General features: G+C 44.5%; 3 protein-coding genes across 3 annotated transcripts in view; 1 reads left to right on the top strand and 2 right to left on the bottom strand.

The window, feature by feature from the left end:
• Window positions 1–574: 574 nt before the first annotated feature.
• On the top strand, window positions 575–8,407 carry cilp (cartilage intermediate layer protein, nucleotide pyrophosphohydrolase). The gene is made up of 9 exons (XM_060070750.1): window positions 575–732; window positions 2,502–2,650; window positions 3,185–3,211; window positions 3,357–3,626; window positions 3,813–3,992; window positions 4,084–4,389; window positions 4,773–4,881; window positions 5,123–5,271; window positions 5,596–8,407. Exons 2-9 carry the CDS (start codon window positions 2,596–2,598, stop codon window positions 7,974–7,976), a joined length of 3,477 nt encoding a protein of 1,158 aa, XP_059926733.1. The 5' UTR covers window positions 575–732; window positions 2,502–2,595; the 3' UTR covers window positions 7,977–8,407.
• On the bottom strand, window positions 8,393–16,167 carry eif3jb (eukaryotic translation initiation factor 3, subunit Jb). The gene is made up of 8 exons (XM_060070751.1): window positions 15,917–16,167; window positions 15,662–15,750; window positions 14,453–14,507; window positions 14,227–14,321; window positions 13,814–13,910; window positions 10,882–11,052; window positions 10,688–10,761; window positions 8,393–9,801 (listed from the first exon to the last, which is right to left on the bottom strand). Exons 1-8 carry the CDS (start codon window positions 15,927–15,929, stop codon window positions 9,673–9,675), a joined length of 723 nt encoding a protein of 240 aa, XP_059926734.1. The 5' UTR covers window positions 15,930–16,167; the 3' UTR covers window positions 8,393–9,672.
• A 594-nt stretch (window positions 16,168–16,761) lies between these two features.
• The window catches only part of strc1 (stereocilin 1), a gene marked incomplete at its 5' end in the record, with an annotated part of 28,480 nt that continues 25,573 nt past the window's right edge, over window positions 16,762–19,668 (bottom strand). Inside the window, 4 exons of the mRNA XM_060072064.1 lie at window positions 16,762–17,463; window positions 18,442–18,592; window positions 18,896–18,993; window positions 19,407–19,555. Of these exons, the coding sequence (XP_059928047.1) occupies window positions 17,261–17,463; window positions 18,442–18,592; window positions 18,896–18,993; window positions 19,407–19,555 (601 nt within the window). The remainder of the gene's footprint in view (window positions 17,464–18,441; window positions 18,593–18,895; window positions 18,994–19,406; window positions 19,556–19,668) is intronic.

Here is a 19,668-nt window from a genome sequence, read left to right as displayed (position 1 = left end):
GATCATGCCCCACCCTCCTGAGTTGACCCTTTACAAGGTTCTGATTGGCTTCAACAACAGGTGACTGTATTTGATACCTTAACCTTTCAAGTGTTACCTCACAAGCAACAGATTTAAGCACACGCTTGAGGCGGAACAAAAGCCTATAGGACACATGAAATTAGCTATGATTCGGTTTTCCTATACTGAATACATCCTCAAAGAAACTGTATTGCTGTTTAATTGATGACCCCCAAGATCGTGTTGCAATTGACATACTGTTTTGTAATTGTTGCCTGATGTATTATCTCAACAAATTCAGTATTCTTTTTTTACCATACATTTCAACTCCTAATAGTAACATTGAAAAGCTCAACACACTATTAAAATGTATCTCTACACATTGAATTGCAACCCCATGTATTATGGATGGGTCATTTCTGCCAATACACAGCCCTAGATACAAGATCAAAGTGTCTGCTTTAGAAACGATTGATCTGTGTTATTTTCTCAGTTGGGGCGGGTGGGGTGAGGGTGAGAGGGAACAGAGATGGTGGTGGGTTGATACCAAACATTCAGTGGTTGGAGGAATGAGTAGGGGGGTTAGTATAAGAGTGCGTAGGGGGCTGTCAGACTTTAGTATAGGAAGGAGCAGAGGGTGGGGTCTGTCACGCAAGAATTGAGAAAAGAGCGAGAGAGAGGGAAAGGGGTTCTCAGGATCCCAAACCGCACTACTCCTCACTGCAGAAAGAGGTAAGAGAGATCAAATCCTGACAATACTTCTGTCCATATATATCCTACTCATAGTGATTGAGAAGTGCGTCGTTGTCGTTAAAAAACTGTTATTGAGTTGTAAAACCAGGCGTCTGTTTCCAATGTCACAGGAAATGTGCTTTGGGACAAGATGTTTTGAGTGATAGACTTCATCCCACATGATCTTGTTCTCATCACATCCAAGGACTCCCAACAATTGAAAGAAATCATACCGTGTTCGTGTTTTAATGAGACACCCAGATTTTTTTCATTTTTTATTTTTTTAAGATACTTTAAAAAGGGGATGGGTGCTTTTTTATACACAAATCCAAACTAAACATGTACAGAGTGTGATATAAATCGTTTGAATCTGGTATCCTATGGAGCTGTGATTGTTCACGCTGGAGCTCTACTTTGCTTGTGTTGACATTAGACAACCTGGTGTTTCTTGTCTTGGGGATGCAGAAAGACTTTAGTGCTCCCCTTGCGCTGGCTTGATTGCTTATCCAGATGTGTAACTTGAGCGGAGTTCTGTGCGTGTCCATAACGGTCAGCAGCTCAACGTGGTTCTGCTGCTCTATCGAACTTATATGGAGAAGATGTGGGGGATTATCACTCAAGTTCCTATAAGTTCAGCCAGTAAGACGATTGTGCTTGAAAACGTCTTGTCATCGTTAGTCAGCCTGGTACAGAAAACTGTAGGAGTAACTCTATTATACTACCATTGTAGATTTTAGGTACAATTATGTGGTATTACAGTTCATGAGCCTTTTATATTTGTACTTTTATCAGAATGATTGCCAACAAAATAATAGGTATTTTGTCAATGTGACCCAAAACATCTCAAATTACCGTTGGCTGGTCGATTGCCGCCTATCAACTGGCCAAGGAAACTGCAAGCTCTCACGTGTGTCAAGGTTGTCTGCAAAAACAAAATGGAAGACATTTGTTTTATTCTCCGTTGAAAATGCAACATTTCTAGCAATAAATGCAAATTACCATTTCGTTATCTTCACTCAGTGAATGTATATGATGTTTAGTTTGTTAGTAATTGCAATGTTTTCTATCGTTGCCTTGGTCATTCATATGGAATCGAATAACCCTGAAACCACGCAACACGCATGTATGAAATGATTGTCTTGGCGTTGTGTAATCATCTGAGCTTTCCGTTGGGTCTCACAAAAACCCAAGTTCGTCGAGTGACCTTCCCGGGGTCACTCGAAAATCGAAATCTTTATTGAAAGATTATCTAACAGCGGTTTAAATGTGTTGTTGAACAAAGCGTATCTATAAAAGGAACCAATGTAATGGATTTCTTTATGTGAAGGCAAAGCATACATAAAAATCTGTTGTGCCCCACAAATACACGTTGTCGTAATCCGTACCACAGAAGAATGCCTTTGCGTAACATGAAATAGCACATAACACAACAGCTTAGAAGAATACCCAACGCAAAGACATTGATTCAAACAACGTTCAAGTGGCTTGGTTTCAGGGCTACCAATGCCATATGAAACACCATGGCAGCGATAGAAAACATTGCATTGACTAACAAACTGACTGAAGTTTATGAAAATAAAATTCACATTCATTGCTAGAAATGCTATCAAAACGCATGTTAATGCAGAAACTATCTTTTCTACTGAGAATATAAAGAATGCAATCCCTTTGTTTTGGCAATATTATAGTATCGTATCTTAGAATTGCTGCTGTGCATCTGGGCAGTTTATTGTCGGAATGTGATTTCTGCTTTCATCTTTCTTCAACAGAGTGGCGGACAACACTATCTTTAGAGTCCCTGCTGTGACACGTTCTACCCAGAGGTGAAAGGTCAGAGGTCGCTCCGAGCTACAAAGTGTCAGAATGTCTGTGTGGCCCCTGCTTCTTGTCCTTTGCGCCATGGCGACCACGTCTCGAGGTTTGGCTCTCGAGTTTCTCTTCATCGGATGCATTTTGCACAAGCACAGTACACATGCAAATGCTAACACAAAACAGACACACAAAATATACACTTTGGCACACGCAACATATAAGACACACAACTAAACAGCCCACATCACACACACAGACACAATCCTACAGAAAACGCACACACAAACACACAGATGTAAAATGTACAACAAAGATTGCAGAGTAATCCAGAAGGAAAAGAAACAATGCTCTGGTATTTTTCAATAATAAAATGTTGGGAAAGAAACTATTGCTGCTCCTCATTTAGGTGATTACCTTGACCTTGGCCTTACCTTCAATACACATAGGTTTAAGTTAAAAAATGTCTATTAGTCTTTCCTCCACTTTCCCAGGACAAATGCAACCACTGGTGGTTTAATTTATCGTTATTGTTGGGTTCATAGAACCAACAATAAAAGTATATCCGTTAACCACAAAAAATATATAGGGGAGTACTGTTAATGATACCGATTTTGTGTGTCTGTGTGTGTATCATGTTTAGGATCACGGAGGAACGACAATTCAGACGGTATGATTGCATTTCTTTTCTAAAATAAAAACAGAATAAGTGCATGTAGAATCAGATTGTTGTGCAGTCCGGTTCCACACAGCCGCGTGTCGACCGAGCAGCTGCTAAGCCAATCTCACGGCTTGTCTCGTCCTCGTACCTTCAGCCAACCATGAGTGGACCACTTGGTTCAACGTGGACCATCCCGGGGGCCGTGGGGACTACGAGCAGCTGGAAGCAATCCGCTTCTACTACCGCTCCAGGGTGTGCCCTGTCCCACGGGCACTGGAGGCCCGGACCACGGACTGGGTCCCGGCCCGCGAGACGGGGGAGACGGTGCACGCCGACCCCACGGTGGGTTTCTGGTGCCTCAATGAAGAGCAGGGTCCGGGGAGGAACTGCTCCAACTACTCTGTCCGCTTCCTCTGCCCGAAAGGTAGGTGTGATCAGTGCAGTACAGGCGGCTCAAATTAGTTAATTTAGGGCAGGATATTGTAGCGGTTGGGGGGTTCCACTCCCAGAAAAACAAACAAAGTCAATAGTAGTCGTAAGACAATTAGTGTAATGTAATGCAAAGCTGCTATTCCAAACATGTATATTACCCATGCTTGTATCTATCTAGATTATAGTGAAATCCTGCAGGGAATCTGGGGTCCCTGGTCTGTCTGGAACGCGTGCCCGGCCATGTGCGGCAAGGTTGGGGTACAGGTGCGCTCTCGGAGCTGCCAGTCCCAGACTCTGTCCTGCAGCGGACCCAAAGTGGAGGGAAGATCATGCAACGGCCCTGAATGCCCCAGGGCGGGTAAGCGGTGTTTCGTAGAGGTATCCTCGTACATTGTATTCTTGGCAGTTCATTTATACTCACATTGACTTTATTATGTACTACTCTGTAGACTGCCATCTGCATTGCATGATGGGAAAGGAGAACGCTGAGTGCGAGGCGTGCACGTGTGAGGGGCACGTCCTGCTGGGCTCAGTCCGCGGGGCGGGAGGACTGGTCGCGGAAGGCGCCACCATCGTGCGCTTGGGAAAACTCCTCGTGCTCACCGACCACAACGGACACTTCCGGATCCCCGGTGTGTGTCCCGATGGAAACACCACGCTGACGGTCAGCGCCCAGAACCACTCCCCGCTGGACGTGTTGGTACCGCTCAGCAGTGAGCCCACCTCAGTGCTCAGCATCCGGCTGGAGAGGACAGGTAACTGGAGGGGGCGCTTTGAGTCTCATCACAGCATCCATAAATTACAATTGTGGTCATTTTTTGGGGCAATGCCATACAATTTTTTCATTATTTTTTATTTTATTTAATGAACAGATCCATGTACTATTTACTGTAATATTATTTCAACGCCGGACCTTACCCCTAGACTACACTGATCCCGGTTTATTAAAAATAGAAAAGCAAGTCAATCAATATACTTTATCCGAATTGTTTGAGGCCTTCATCACGGCTAGCCAAATGTCCACAGTTAATCTGTCACCACAAGTCCTGTCCCAAATCAATCACTTGCTCTTACATCCACGATGATGAGGACGTATATATGTTTTTTTCATTTGGGCACTGTTCCTCTGGTTTCTCAGAGAAGCTTCGTGTGTTGACGAACCCTGAGAGCAAAGCCAGGCGAGAGGGTCACTCTGCTGTGTTTTGCTGCCAAGTGTCCGGAACGCCAAAGCCAGAGCAGTTCCAGTGGTAAGCAATCCCAAAAATATACCAACTCCACTTAAAACAGTGGTTTGTTTATATATGAAGAAGTCCTACCATTGACTAAATATGAGTAACATACTTTGGTTAAAACCTTTAGAGTATAACTTTCTACACATTTCTTGTGTATTTATTTGTTTTAGCTGTTTTTGTCTAATCGCTTGATATAGAGTAAGTTGAGTTGAATTTGGGTTGCACATTTTGACTTCTCTTCCTTGGGATCCACCAGGTTCCACAACAATACTCTCCTTGAGCGACGGTCTGACAGCACGTTGGTCCTGAAAGACCTGCGTCTTCAACAGTCTGGAGAATACTACTGCAGAGCCAGTAGCCCAGCCGGCGCCATAAAGACCAAACCAGCCCTCCTCACTGTACTAGGTACAGGACAACCCAACTCCGATTATTCTGAGGAGGCCAGCATATCAATCCACACTGGAACCAAAAACTCTATCCAAAAAATTATAATCATGGAATAGCGGGAATGCTGTAAATGACACATGAATGTTATACATTTCATCCACAGTTCCCAAAGCAATAGGCCAAGCCTTAGAGTTGAAAGGCAAAGCAAAGGGTTGATGGAAACACCCAAAGGATACAAACAAAAAAAGGATTGTAACTGAGATGTGTGCTGACTGAGACATTGTCCTCATTTGCGAGAATCTCATCCTCATTCCTCTTTTTTTATCTGCCTCTGTCCTGCAGCTAAAGATCAGCCGTCGTGTAATCCCACACCTGAGCCGCACCTCATTCGCCTGCCCCACGACTGCCCCCAGAACACAAGCGATTCCCTCTACTACGACGTGGGCAAATGTCCCGCCGCCACCTGTGCCGGTCAGCTTGACAACGCCAGCCGCTGCAAAGACAACGTTGCATTCTGCTGTGGCGTGGCGAAGATGGCCAAGCGAGATATATCGTGCCAGGGCTACCAACTCCCCACAATGGTGGTGACGGCGTGCGGCTGCCAGAAGTGTGTGGAGACCAAGGCTGTCGTTCACGGGCGAGCCGTCGCGGCGGATACAGGGGAACCGATGAGGTTTGGCCACATCTTCATGAACGGAGAGCGAGTTAGTCGCACGGGGTACAAAGGCACCTTCTCCGTCCAGGTGCCCCTCGACACAGCCAGGCTGGTCCTGACCTTTGTGGACAACATGCAGAAGTTTGTCAACACAACGAAGGTGCTGCCGTTTAACAGCAGGGGGGGAGCCATCTACCACGAAATCAAACTGCTCAGGAAGAAGGAGCCTGTCACCATCAGCTCCACAGAGACCAACACTCTAGAGCTCGGAGAGGCAGAGGGCCAGGATCCGATGGTCCAGCTTGAGATCCCTCCTCGCTCGTTCTACAAGCAGAACGGAGAGGTGTTTGTCGGAAACGTCAAGGCTAGTGTGACCTTTCTCGACCCTAGAGATGTTTCCACAGCGGCAGCAGCGCAGAGCGACCTCAACTTTGTGGGAGAAGCTGGCGACACCCTTCCACTAAGAACGTACGGAATGTTCTCCGTTGACTTCAGTGCCGAACAGGGTGGGGAGCCTCTGAACGCAGGTGAGGTCAAGGTGTTCCTGGACTCTACTCAGGTGAAGATGCCCGAGCATCTCGACACCATGAAGCTCTGGTCGCTGAATCCTGAGACAGCTTTGTGGGAGGAGGAAGGCAATCTGCAGATGGAGAAGAAAAGAAGAGGGAAGAGAGAGGAGAGAACCTTCTTGATTGGCAACATGGAGATCAGGGAAAGACGTCTGTTCAACCTGGATGTGCCCGAGAACCGCAGGTGCTACGTTAAGGTCAGGAGCTTCCGCAGCGAGCGCTTTATGCCCAGTGAACAGGTGGAGGGAGTCGTTATTAGTCTGATCAACATGGAGCCCACCCCTGGATTCTCCACCAACCCCCGCGCCTGGGGCCGGTTCGACAGCGCCATCACGGGTTCCAACGGTGCGTGCCTTCCAGCTTTCTGTGACGATCAGAGGGCTGACGCATATTCTGCCTACGTCATGGCCAACCTGGGAGGGGAGGAGCTGGAGGCTGTGACCTCCTCACCAAAATTAAATCCCAACCTCATCGGTGTCCCCCAACCCTTCCTGGGAAAGCTAAACTACCGGCGAACCGACCATGAGGACACCAGGTTGAAGAAGACAGCATTCAGCATTAATGTAGCAAAACCAAACTCCAACACCCCAGAGGAGTCCAACGGACCAATCTACCCGTTTGAGCGTTTGAGGGATTGTGAGGAAGCACCCTTCAGCGCACCCCACTTCCGTTTCTCCAGAGTGGAAGGGGATCGCTACGAATACAACACAGTGCCCTTCAACGAGGACGACCCAATGAGTTGGACGGAGGATTACCTCAGCTGGTGGCCCAAGCCCATGGAGTACCGGGCCTGCTACATCAAGGTTAAACTCAGCAGTCCCCACGAGCTCAATGTACGCTCGCGCAACATGGGCGGCACCCATCCCAGGACAGGGGGCCAGCTGTACGGTCTCAGGGACACCCGCAGCATCCGTGACATGGACCTGAATAATGTGTCTGCAGTGTGTCTGGAGTTCAAATGCAGCGGCATGCTGTATGATCAGGAGCGCGTGGACCGCACACTGGTCAGGGTGATTCCCCAGGGCAGCTGTAAACGAGAGAACGTCAACACCATTCTCCAGGAGTACCTGGTGAACCATCTGCCCTTGGCAGTCAACAATGACACTAATGAGTTCACAATGCTGGCCCCCCTGGATCCTCTCGGCCACAACTACGGCATTTACACTGTGACGGACCAAGACCCACGCACCGCCAAAGAGATCGCCCTTGGCCGTTGTTTCGACGGGACCTCCGACGGCACGTCCCGCGTCATGAAGAGCAATGAGGGGGTAGCACTCACGTTCACCTGCGGAGACCACGATGCTACACAACAGAGCGTGTTCCAGAACTCCCAGAATTCATCTGGGCAATCCGGGGCAAGCGCAGGTGGGCGAGGAGACAGCCGGCCTAGTCGCCGCCGGCAGAGAGAGGGCTCCAATGCACCGCGTGGCAACCGAAAACGCAACACCAGGGATCCAGCCGGAAGACGCACACAATCTAGACGAGATACCATGCCGTAGGTCTCTTATCAACAGTCATTAGTGATCAGTGGGGATTATGAAGCATTTTTTATATTATTTCAAATCACTTTTATTAATGTAATCTTCTTTTTAATTCAAACATGTTTCAGGTAGTTTTTTTGGCGGGGGAATGGGTAAAGAAAATATTTCCCGATAAAGGTAAACCTTTGACCATGTTAAATATTTACTTGAAATTGTAAATACAATATTTATTGTACTTTCCATGTTTTTAACAAGTCAGTTGGATACAATTTGAATAAATTGGTAACGACCAGGATTTCTTCTCTCAACTCGTATTAAACAGCTACATTACGAATGTCAGGTTGTCTACAATATATATTCAAGAAACATGCATGATTTGTTTAATTTGATGACTGAAAACGAGAATATATATAGTGATGAAAAATACACGGAAATGTTGATAAGCTTTTTATGATTCACTTTCGTCATTTTTTGTTCACATGGTAATGCAAATGAATAGCCCACTTTTTACGGCACAAGATACTTGAAGGGTCCTGATCCAAAAGTACTTCCACAGGTTAGGGTCACAGCATTAACAGGGTCGGAAAACGGTCATCTAGATCCACTATTAGACAGTTCTCTCAAAACAGAAACTGCAAAACCGGGGTTTGTTTTCTACCAGTGATTTATTAAATTAAATGCATATAAAAGATTGCAGATGCTGCTATGATGGGACTTGTCGTGGATACTGGTCAGTCAGTAGAAAGTCGAGCCCCTGTGACCAGGTTGTAGTGAGAAGTAAGCAAGGCCTCGCTCCTCAACACACTTGATACAAGCCTGCAGAAGCAATGATCAGGAGACCAGCAGAGGGCAAGTCAGACCACTTGATGTATCCAAACACTGCATTAGTAGAAATCAAATTAGTAAGTCATACCTTTGTCATGCACAAAAATAATACCTATATGCACTATTTTTTGCTTTTCGATTCATAAAAGGAAAATTCCAGAGAATGGCAGAGAGGATGTTTATTACCCTAGGCCATCCATATTTGCTTCAAATACAATGGGTGTTACGACTTTTCACATGTAGCGCTCCAGTCTGAATGCATGAACACAGCAACTCCTTGAGGACTACGATTAATCATTACCAAATAACACCTGTATTTGTCAACCAGAGTCATAGATACTATAGTTTCCTGTGAGGCAAATTAAGTAGAGACCTTTAGTATATACAGACACTGGGTAAAGACGTTTGCATATAACCACATGTGTTTCTATGTCCTTATTTACTGCAATACTTTATCTGCCACTTTGAAATGAGCCACACCTCTCAAATCTTAGCAATAAACATCGAGTCCTGGATCTAACACAGCCCAGCAGTTCAAATGTACTTTCCCATTGCATCTGGATCACCCGGCGGATACTAATTGACGAGCGAGAGCGTCTCTGGAGTTTTAGGCCACACGAAAGGCAAATCCATACGCTCATATCAGATGTGACGGTGGACGCTCCCCGGTGAGGTCCCTCTGACCATTGAAGCAAAATGAAGGGGCAGAGTTGGGGGTGGGGGCCGATGCGGGGTGGCCATCTTGTTCAGGACTACCAGGATGGCTTCTGGGCAGCATGAGAAGGTACAGCTGTGTTTGGGATGGTTGACGCGGGGCGGGGCGGGGCGGGGCGGGGCGGGGCGGGGCGGGGCGGGGGGGGGGGGGGGGGGGGTCGCTGGTGCGCCAGTGTCACATGAAGTCCTCGTAGTCCTGGGCGTAACCACCGTCAAACGCTGTATAGTCCAGATCGTCGCGCATCTTGCCCTTCAGCCCGCCACCGGGCTGACCGCCCTTCTTTTTCTTCTTGGCTTTGTTTTGCTGTGTAGGCAGAGCGACGTACGCCGTTTAGAATTCAACAGACACCCACAGATTCAAAGCGTTCGACAGTTGAACGCCCCACTATAACAGCAGCTCCTTTCTAGAGATAAGGGGGAACTTTCAATTCTGTGGTGACATGACACGGATAACGATTGCATACTAGGTATCGATAACCATATAATCCCATTTGGGCTCCACAGCGGAGGAAATAGAAATACCTTAAATGCAATAATAATAATAAATGAAATTTATATAGCGCTTAATATGGTACTCTAAGACGCTTTACATATTGCCCTATCAAAACTATGTAACAGGCATATAATAAAACAGACTAGGATTAAAAGAAATTTAAACATGTTAAACATGAAGAATAAGGTGGGAGTTGGGTAGGGAAGGCTAGTAGGCCAATAGAGAAACGTAATAGCTTAATTAAACATTTGTTTTAAACGTGGTAATTGGTGTTACATGATCGTCGACATAGTAATCTTAGCCGTTTTATCACAGCGACTGAAAATAAATCCCCAATTTAGAGAAAAAGTGTTTGAATTCAAGCTAAAAAAAATGTGGTTCACTGGCTCTATAAGTTGACAGGCTAACCTTATCACCCGCATAATATCTTCTAAAGTTGAGCAGACAGAAGTCAAAGTCATGATCCGGCCTACTCTCATTGGCTACTCCCAGTTGATTACTTGGATGAGCCGTAGAGCGCCCCTCTCAGGCTACCATATTAATCACTTTGACACAGCTTTTCTATTATGCCAAATCATCAGTCATTTACAAACCCCATATGCTCATTAAATGGTGCTGTAGACTCACAGCACCATCTGCTGGATGAAGACAAACTCCCAAAATTGTATTTCCCCAAAATGAAAATAAAATAACTCACTTTTTCTTGTTTCTGCTTTTCACTAAGAAGGACTGTAAGGGCATTACTGATTTTCTTTAAGTCCTCTATTTCCACTGTAAGTCAGAAAGGGTTGCTTAGTACAAATCTTGCAGGGGGGAAACCATGACATTTAGTACATAGAACATACTAGAACATACAAATAAATTGATTCTGGTAAAGACTGTGAAACTTACATGAAATACAGAGTTCCCGAAACAATGAATCCAAAAAATTTGAATAATGCACAGACTTCTCAAACTGGCATATTTTTTCTTTCAGCAACTTCTCCAACTCTACGAAGTCTTCTTTAGAAGACGGGCATATGGCGTCGATACCTGCCACGTTGATTGCCGTATTGCTGATACCTGCAGAAGACATAGTACATTTTAGGACTCAAACAATATATATATATATATAAAAAAAAAAACATCATCCGACATGTTCTAAAAAACACCTGGTGGGATTAATACTGAGAACTAGGGATGGCAAAACTGTAAAATATTCTTGACCGACCACCGAGCCTCATTAACCGGTTGAAACCGGTTAACCGATCAGATTAAAATGTGCTATTTTAAATAACAGCCATTTCGAGCCGCGCCAGTCGCCTGCTATGTAGTAACTCTGCTTATCTCTCTCCTGTTCTGCCTCCAACTCACACACTCTCCGAGTGAGAGGCAGTGGCACGACCTGTGTTTGAATTGAAACACGAGGCATGCTTACTGCAAGTTGACCGTATGTAGAGAGCGGGCTCGAACGCCCTCAATGGTCTGAGATGGCGCGGACCTGGTTGAGACCCTGCGCGGGATTCACCAGGGGCCAATCGGAAGAGGGCAGCGTTAGGAGCTCATTTGAAACATTCCCGCGGCTCATTTAAGAAAATGACAGCTCCGAAGGACGCCGCTTGTTTAGTTTGAAGGAGACGGCAAAATTGAGTGTGAAGGATAATTTTTTTCACTTCACACAAAAAGATCTTGGAATGAGATGCTAACTGTATTCTTATAGCGTTTAGTATACTGTCCATAATTTAGAGATCATATTCTCCGCCGCTCGCATGCGGGAATAATTAAGACTTGAGGAGAAATTAAACAGTGGGTTAGAGATGCGGTGTCCTTCCAACTTCCAATAAGTCACCTCATCGGATCACCTTTTTGTGTGAAGTGAAACCAACTCCACACTGACCCAAATTATTTTTTTAACAGACAAGCGACAAGATTGATCGGTTAACGTTGATACAGTCAACCATCGGTCATCGGTTAACATCCCTAGAAAGAACAAAACAAAGGTTTGCAAAATAAAAAAGGTTTTAAAAAGGTCCCATGGCATGGAAATCTCACTATGAGGTTTTCTCATAAAGTGAGATTTTAATACGTGTTCCCCTAGCCTGCCTATGGTCTCCCAGTGGCTAAAACGTACGCGTTCGTTGTAAAACGAGCACTAGGTATCCTGCTCGTCTTTGAACAAAATGGAAGCTCAGGTGCGTGCGTGCGTCAAATTACACAGACTGTAACGCAAGTGTTGTACACTTCTTTGTTATTTGGATAACCATTCTGCTGTTGGTGTTATGGCGCATAACACGTTGGTTCTCTGACGTCTCTCGTATATCCACAACGAGACTGTAGTGGGGGTTATCTCAGCCATCGTTGAGCCCTGCTGCCCGCCGCCCGCTGCCGGGATGCACCACCGCTGCGAAGCACCACCGCCTGGCAGCGGGCAATTCAGTCTACATCAAATTGATGTGGACGTGGAAGAACCAGAGACGTCGGAGAGTCCGACGCAGTCGTTTGTGATCCATAATATCGTCTAGATGCGAAAAGCTTTTGGCCGTGATAATGTGTATTAAATGATATGTAGGCCTATTAGGCTATATGATGTTATTTAGATATAAAGCTCCAGGACTGTAACGCAAGTGTTGTACACTTCTTTATTGGGATAACCGTTCTGCTGTTGGTGTTATGGCACACCACCCGTCGGACTCTCGTCTCTGGTATTTCCACAAAGAGACACGTAGTGGGGGTTATCTCAGCCATGGTTGAGAAGGAATTGGGGGAAAGGAACTTTGGCTTTGATTCCCTGAAGAGCATGAACAAAAACATGGCGGAGAAAGAGATTGTTGCCCATGATATCTCCCGCTTGAGCCCCACTTCCCGCTGCCTGCTGCAGAGGGACCACCGCCTCGGCGTTGCCCTCTGCCTTCTACCGAGGCAGCGAGGCTCCGACGGGAGAAAATCGCTGTCAACAAACGCGGGCAACAATCCCTTTCTCCTCAATGACGTTGTTCAGTATGCTTCAGATGATGTGGACGTGGAAGAACCAGAGACGTTGGAGAACCCGACGCAGTCGTATGAGCTCTATAATATCTTCTGGAGGCGCACACAGCTTTTGGCTGTGATAATTTATATGATATGATATAGATATCTATGTATAATATGATATATAGAGCTCCAGGACTCGCGAATATTTATCGAACAGTTCATGTTGGTCCAACATCAACAGCCACCCTTTTCACTACCACAAAGCGTTTCTTTTATTAGCCGGATGAGGGCACATAACAGGGATAATAGAACCAACCCAGCGCTACGTTTTGAACTCAACATAACATATGGCAAGATAAAGCCCGACATACTGTATGTTGGAGCCCCACGAGTTATCGAACACAAAGGCTGTGTGCGCCTCCCCATTGCGATACATCCACTGTAAACAGCGCATGGTTCTGTGGCTGCAAGCTGCTCAGGGCCACACCCCCACCCTCCTCCTTGACCCGCCTCTCTCCTCCTCATTTGCATTAAAGCTACAGACACCGAAACGGCACGATTGGGGAAGGCTCAATGTACGACTGGCTCGTAGTGGCTGTAATTCTGCACCACGGCTGAATTTCGGGAACGGCTTCAATTATTGTATTAGGGGCCCACTAATATCTATATTAAAGCATCCATAAAGTAGCATGCCATGCGACCTTTAAAGAAATATTTATTTCAAAAGTTTAGTATGCTCATTTTAATTAATGATTTATGTAGTATTTAGGACTATGCTACTTTTTCCTTTAATGTCATTAACATTCATATACTATTTTGACGATCTTAAAATATATATATATTTTTACAAATAAAGGACCATGACCTTACATACCAAAAGCATCTTTAGCTAGCTCCAGGTCTGCGGCCTCTTGTAGCTTCTGAACTCTTAGCTTCTCCAGTTGCTGCTCCTCTGGCGTTAGCTCCTCTTGCTTTAAACACAGTCAGACAAACAGAAAGCTAACCCTAACTGCTGGATAGATAAAAAAGAAATGCAACACTTTTTTCTTCATAACTTTTCATCAATTGCAAAATTAAAACTGCTGTTCAGCTGAAAGGGAAATTGATAATTAAATATTATAAATTGTCAATTCAAAACAGAACTTTGAATGCTAAAGAGTATTGGCTCGGTACCATTTGAGACGCAGATGTCTGAAATGGGAGTTAGTATCAGTCATGAAAAAGTGGTATTGGTGTAACCCCCGAAAACAACCTTCTCTTTAGAATACTGCGGAAAAATACTCTTACCTTCTGCTGGATCTCCTCCTGTTTTTTCCTTTTCTCTCGGTTTTCCTTCTCCTTTATTTTCTCGCTAAGCTTCTTCTTTTCCGACACCTTTGTCTCTGAAAATGACAATGAAACAATGGATCAGTGGATGCATGACTTTCAACTCATAAAATTGGACGTGCATTTTAGCCATGGCAGTGGCAACCAACAGTGACAAGTTCTAAAAATAACATTTTTTTATTATTACCTGCTTTCTTTATCTCCGCTTTTTTCTCTTCCTCATCATCGTCATCCCAGTTATCCTGAAAAAGAAAAGACCTCTAGATTGAGTCTTACAACTTCAACCAGTAGTGTATCATGGGTAGAGTAGGCCCATCTAAGCTCATGACTCATTCTACTTTAAGCCCAAGTCTCTTTAAGACCAACATACATTTTGCCTTAGTTGTCAGAATAAACTTATCTTGTGGACTTTCATTTCACCATCTGTTTAATATTCTAGTATAGTTGCATGCAATGCCTTGCTGATAGGTCAACTTTATTATTAGGGGGGGGGGGGGAGCAATTAGTCTCCAACATCATTGGATCATTTCAATTGGCAATGAACCTCCAATAGATACAATGCAGCCTCATCCTGTAGGAGGCTGCATACACCATATGCCACAGAATCTAGTGGACGCTTAGGGAGCCCTCGCCAGCCCTTTCCATTGGGGAATTAAGGGAGGTCCTTGTACTGGACGGCGAGAAAAAGGAAAATGTAAGAATATTCAGGTAGTGAACAAGTGATTATCGGCGTGTGGCGGACTGTTGTTATGAGGCCCTTGTGTAGGATTGACTTGGAAAGTTCCAGGCCCAGTCGAGTTGAGTCATCACCAGATCATGATTTCATCCCAAAGTAGCTAAAGTTGGTTAGCCAGCTAACGTTTCCAACACAGATGGCCAGCTAAACACAACACATTCAAAGGGACCAGCATCATCAACTGCTTATTTACAGGGACATCAGAAATAACTCATTAAGTTACTATTGGGTGGTTTTATGGAGGCTTCCTTAAGCTATCCAACATGAAATGGCCTGGCCCAGTAGTTCATGTTGATCCAACATCAACAGCCACCCTTTTCACGACCACAAAGCGTTTCTTCTATTAGCCGTATGAGGGCACATAACATGGATAATAGAACCAACCCAGCGCTACGTTTTGAACTCAACATAACATATGGCAAGATAAAGCCCGACATATGTTGGAGCCCCACGAGTTAGCATTAGCTTAGCATACAACCAACACAGGTCCACCTGACGGGTTAGCTTTAGCTTAGCACGGTGTGTAGTCCATCTGACAGGCGAGCATGGCGTTAAATGCAAGTGATTACACCACCAACCACACCACCTTATCGGGGTATTAACGAACGACTACACCGGTAATGCACCTCATATTACACACGGTGCTCTCAATGGCGATACCTTGACATCGTCGTCTTCATCTTCGCCTTCCCATTTATCCTGCACTGCCGCCTTTTTGATCGGCTCGTCCGGCTCGAAGTTGTCGGCGTCTGTGGAAAAAGACGACCGTATTTGTATTAATATATGGGATCATCCGAGTTTGAATACATCTAACGCACACCTGTCCTTAAACATAAGGGCATACACGTCGTCGAGCGGTCTTTATTTGCCAGATAAGACGTGGATCTCTATGCTTTAAACAAGTTAGTTTCTCACCCCAGTCCGCCATGTTGGTTGTGTTTGACAGGATCCGACGCCCAGCCGGTTGGAATCAGCGGAGCGACGCCTCACTGACGGCTGTCTCCTCATGTGCCGGTGGAGCACTTGGTTGGCCCCCAGGAAAAGCGACTCCTACCTTCTAGATTCCACTCATTATCTGATACACTGAACTCAGAGGGGTGCCTAAAATATATTTTTTTGTCATTGTGTTGTTTATAGATTATTTAATTATTGCTACTACTACGACCTAGGCCTACTACTATGTATCGTATTAACATTTTGGCAGAGAGGGGGGGGGGGGGCATTGAGCGGGTGGTCGGGGGCCCGCTGATTCCATTTATGGGGAAATGACTATGTAAACGAAAAAATAAGGCAAAAGGTGCCCATTCAAAATGTAATGGAATATAGTGCAGTAAGCTCTCAGGCCTTCTGTATTGCTTGCAAATATTTATTCTGCTCTAGCCCAACTTTTCCCTTTTTTATATTATCCGTACTTAGTCAACCAACATATATGCAGGATTAACTCTTCTGTGTCCTTATACTCTGGGGACTAAAAAGAGAAGCAGTAAAATAAAAAAAAGACGCTACTGTTGGAGGCATTGTTGCGTCTATGATAGCGTTGTTTCAAAATAAAAGTCCTACATTGTTTTTCTGTTTTTATTGGATCGGACGGATGTATGTGTTCTATAAAGGACGTGTCCTCCGAGTCCTCCCCGAAATGTACGCCTATATGTTACCAAGGTACCATATAGGCTGTATAAACGTAGGCCATTCTACATTGCTGTTGTGTTTTGTTATAGAAATAACATTCAGTGTATGCAAACATATTTTCATTGAATTGTGTAGAATAATGTTAAAGGTTGTCGTGATTTTCATTTATTTCAATAGATCGAGTCACATGATATATAATACAGATATATAAGGATATTATTATAGACAAACCAAACAACTTTCAATAAATAGAAAACATTTTGCGATAATAGAAAACTAGATTTACAACCCAAACTATCATATGGTTTTGAAAATATTATTAATTGTATTATTTCCAACACGGTGCGTGGCTTTGCGGCCCTGAGAAGGACAAGGAACATGAACAAGACCGGCAATATCTCAGATGCTGTTGGTACATGCATCAATCGAAACACACGGTGCTTATTATTAAGACCACCCTTTATCTCTGTTTATCTCTCTGCTGCAGTTGTTAAAAGAAAAAGAAACACAAATTAAGTTAATCAATAATATCTTAATATATTAGTAGCGCCTTTCCAAGAACCAAAGGAGATGACATTATGTACAGCCAAATAATAACGTTTAGGACAAAAGACAAAATAATTAGCCCACTCATGCATTAGAATACTGAAAGTGTGAAGTGCTGTTTGGGTCGGGTATTGGTAGGTAGGGTGGGACCGGTGGTAAGGTGAGAACGGTAGCCCTGGGTGCAGGGCGATCAAGGTCGGGGGGGGCAGAGAAGAGCAGCCAGATCAGCAGTCCCAGCAGGAGACACAGATGAGTGGGACTGACTGTCCCCCCAAATGACCCTTCCTCTGTGGAAGGACACACAAACATTAACACACACATGAAGAGATAAAGACATGAACTTGAACAATCACACACGCACGCACGCAAACACACACACACACACACACACACACACACACACACACACACACACACACACACACACACACACACACACACACACACACACACACACACACACACACACACACACACACACACACACACACACACACACACACACACACAGTAGATTACTGCATTGATTCCATCCAAACTAGAGCAAGACAACTAAATGTGCTAATTTGTTCTGGTAAAAAGGTTATGTGTCAGTAGGCCTTCATACTGATTATGTCATTGGCCTAAAACCACAATACAGATATAAGAAATAGTATCATACTTTATTCATCTCAAACAGGAAATGTAGGTTATAAGCTGATAGGCTGATGCTCTCATATCAAGAGTATATTTTACACAATAATTAAGTGGAAAATTGGTGTGAATATCTTTGGGCAAAGGCATAAGTCAAGTGGAACATTTAAGCAGTGCTACAAATAAATGGAAAAGGTCAAGATTGGCATTTCCTTTCAATTCAGCACTGCCAGGGAAAGATTGTCACTATCGATATCCTGCTGATTATGAGATCCCATCCCTCTAACGGCCTGCATTTTGAGTGAAACACAGACAACAGTTGCAACACTCAAGGGGCTGTGTTTGGTTGACAACTTCAAATGTCCAGTTATTTTAATGTTGTCCCATGTTACCCACTAATAATATCAACAATGTAGTGTTCGTCCTCAAAGTACACTCTGACTACTGCAAATAAAATCCTGAAAGAATCAATACATATCACCTCATCCCTTAATGATTCTTCCAAACCTTCAGTCCCACCTCAATGTCTTGTTTCACTCAGAAATGCATCTTATGGCTTTAAAGGCAAATTTAAAAGTAAAGATTGACTCTTATTTTGACTGTTATATTCGAACAGGCAGATATTGCATTACGTCGGGGGTTCGGAAGCCGGTCATCCCAGGGCGTAAGGACTATGGCCAGGGCATTCAGTTGAGCGTCAGACAGCGCCTCACGCTGCCTCGTCGTCACCGCAACTGCCTGCTCGTAGGTGAAATGACCGATCTTGGGAGGGCTGAACACCACCTGCAGGGGGCGCCACAAACCGTGAAAACTGAGAGAACAATCGGAATAGGATACAATATGAGACGTTGCACAAGTTCTTAGATATTGAGGACAGGGTTTTTTATGTGGGTAACAGCAGGGGACCATGCCATGTATGTTTCCATCTGATCATTAGGAAGTTTGAACGCAGAAAATGGGAATACTGTGTTGATATAAATAGAGAAATGCTAATTATCTTACAGTTTCAACATAGTAATGAGCCCCAATAGCTTATTTGACTGTACAAAAGTCCCTCCTGGGATCGCCTGATAATGGAAGACTTACAGCAAACTTATCTGGGGGAATGAGTGAAATAGCCTGGGGTGTGATGCCTTCGAGCTGCTCCTTCACGAGCGCCGACATGGACATATCAGGGAGTCCAGCTACCAACACAGATAAGATAGATGTGTTATAACCAAAAAATGGCCCACGGAGTGCCCCATATGCTCTAGATACAGATTGGTTACTTTAAATATGTCACATGCTACTCGAATACATGGAGTTAATTAGCTAGCTAGAATAAATCAGAATACATTGGCCTGAAATTCAAGCAATTCATGGCAAATATGACAAATAACTTGAAACATTAGGTCCACCAGTGCCATTAATAACACTGACATTATAAACCATTAAGTTCTTTCTAAAATGTAATTTGTAAACTGTGTCTCAATCAAGTCTATTAAGATTATTTCACACAGAAAGGGTAATTGGTCATAAATGTTTAAAAGCAGCCTATTGGATTCTGATATTGGTCACACTTCTGTCAGAGCTTCTGTCAGAGCTTTGAAGAACCTACCTGCCACAACGCCTATCTCTATGAACACTTCTTGCCCCCAGGAACTGGTGATGCCGAAGGCAAGGCTATTACTCAGAAGCGTAACCATCGCACCAAACTGCTCCTCAGAGCAGGCGAGCCTCAACTGGCCCAACCACAGCACAGCCTTACTGTGGCCAGCAGGGGGGGGGGGGTCACGGAAGCACAGCATACAAGGAAAAAAAGTAGAGCAATAGGTCAGGAAAGATAAAATGTTCTAGCCTGACATCGCCAGCCGCATTCA

Source organism: Gadus macrocephalus, chromosome 14 (genome assembly GCF_031168955.1).
Source record: "Gadus macrocephalus chromosome 14, ASM3116895v1".
Lineage (NCBI taxonomy): Eukaryota > Metazoa > Chordata > Actinopteri > Gadiformes > Gadidae > Gadus > Gadus macrocephalus.
This window is presented reverse-complemented; position numbering and strand designations above follow the sequence as displayed.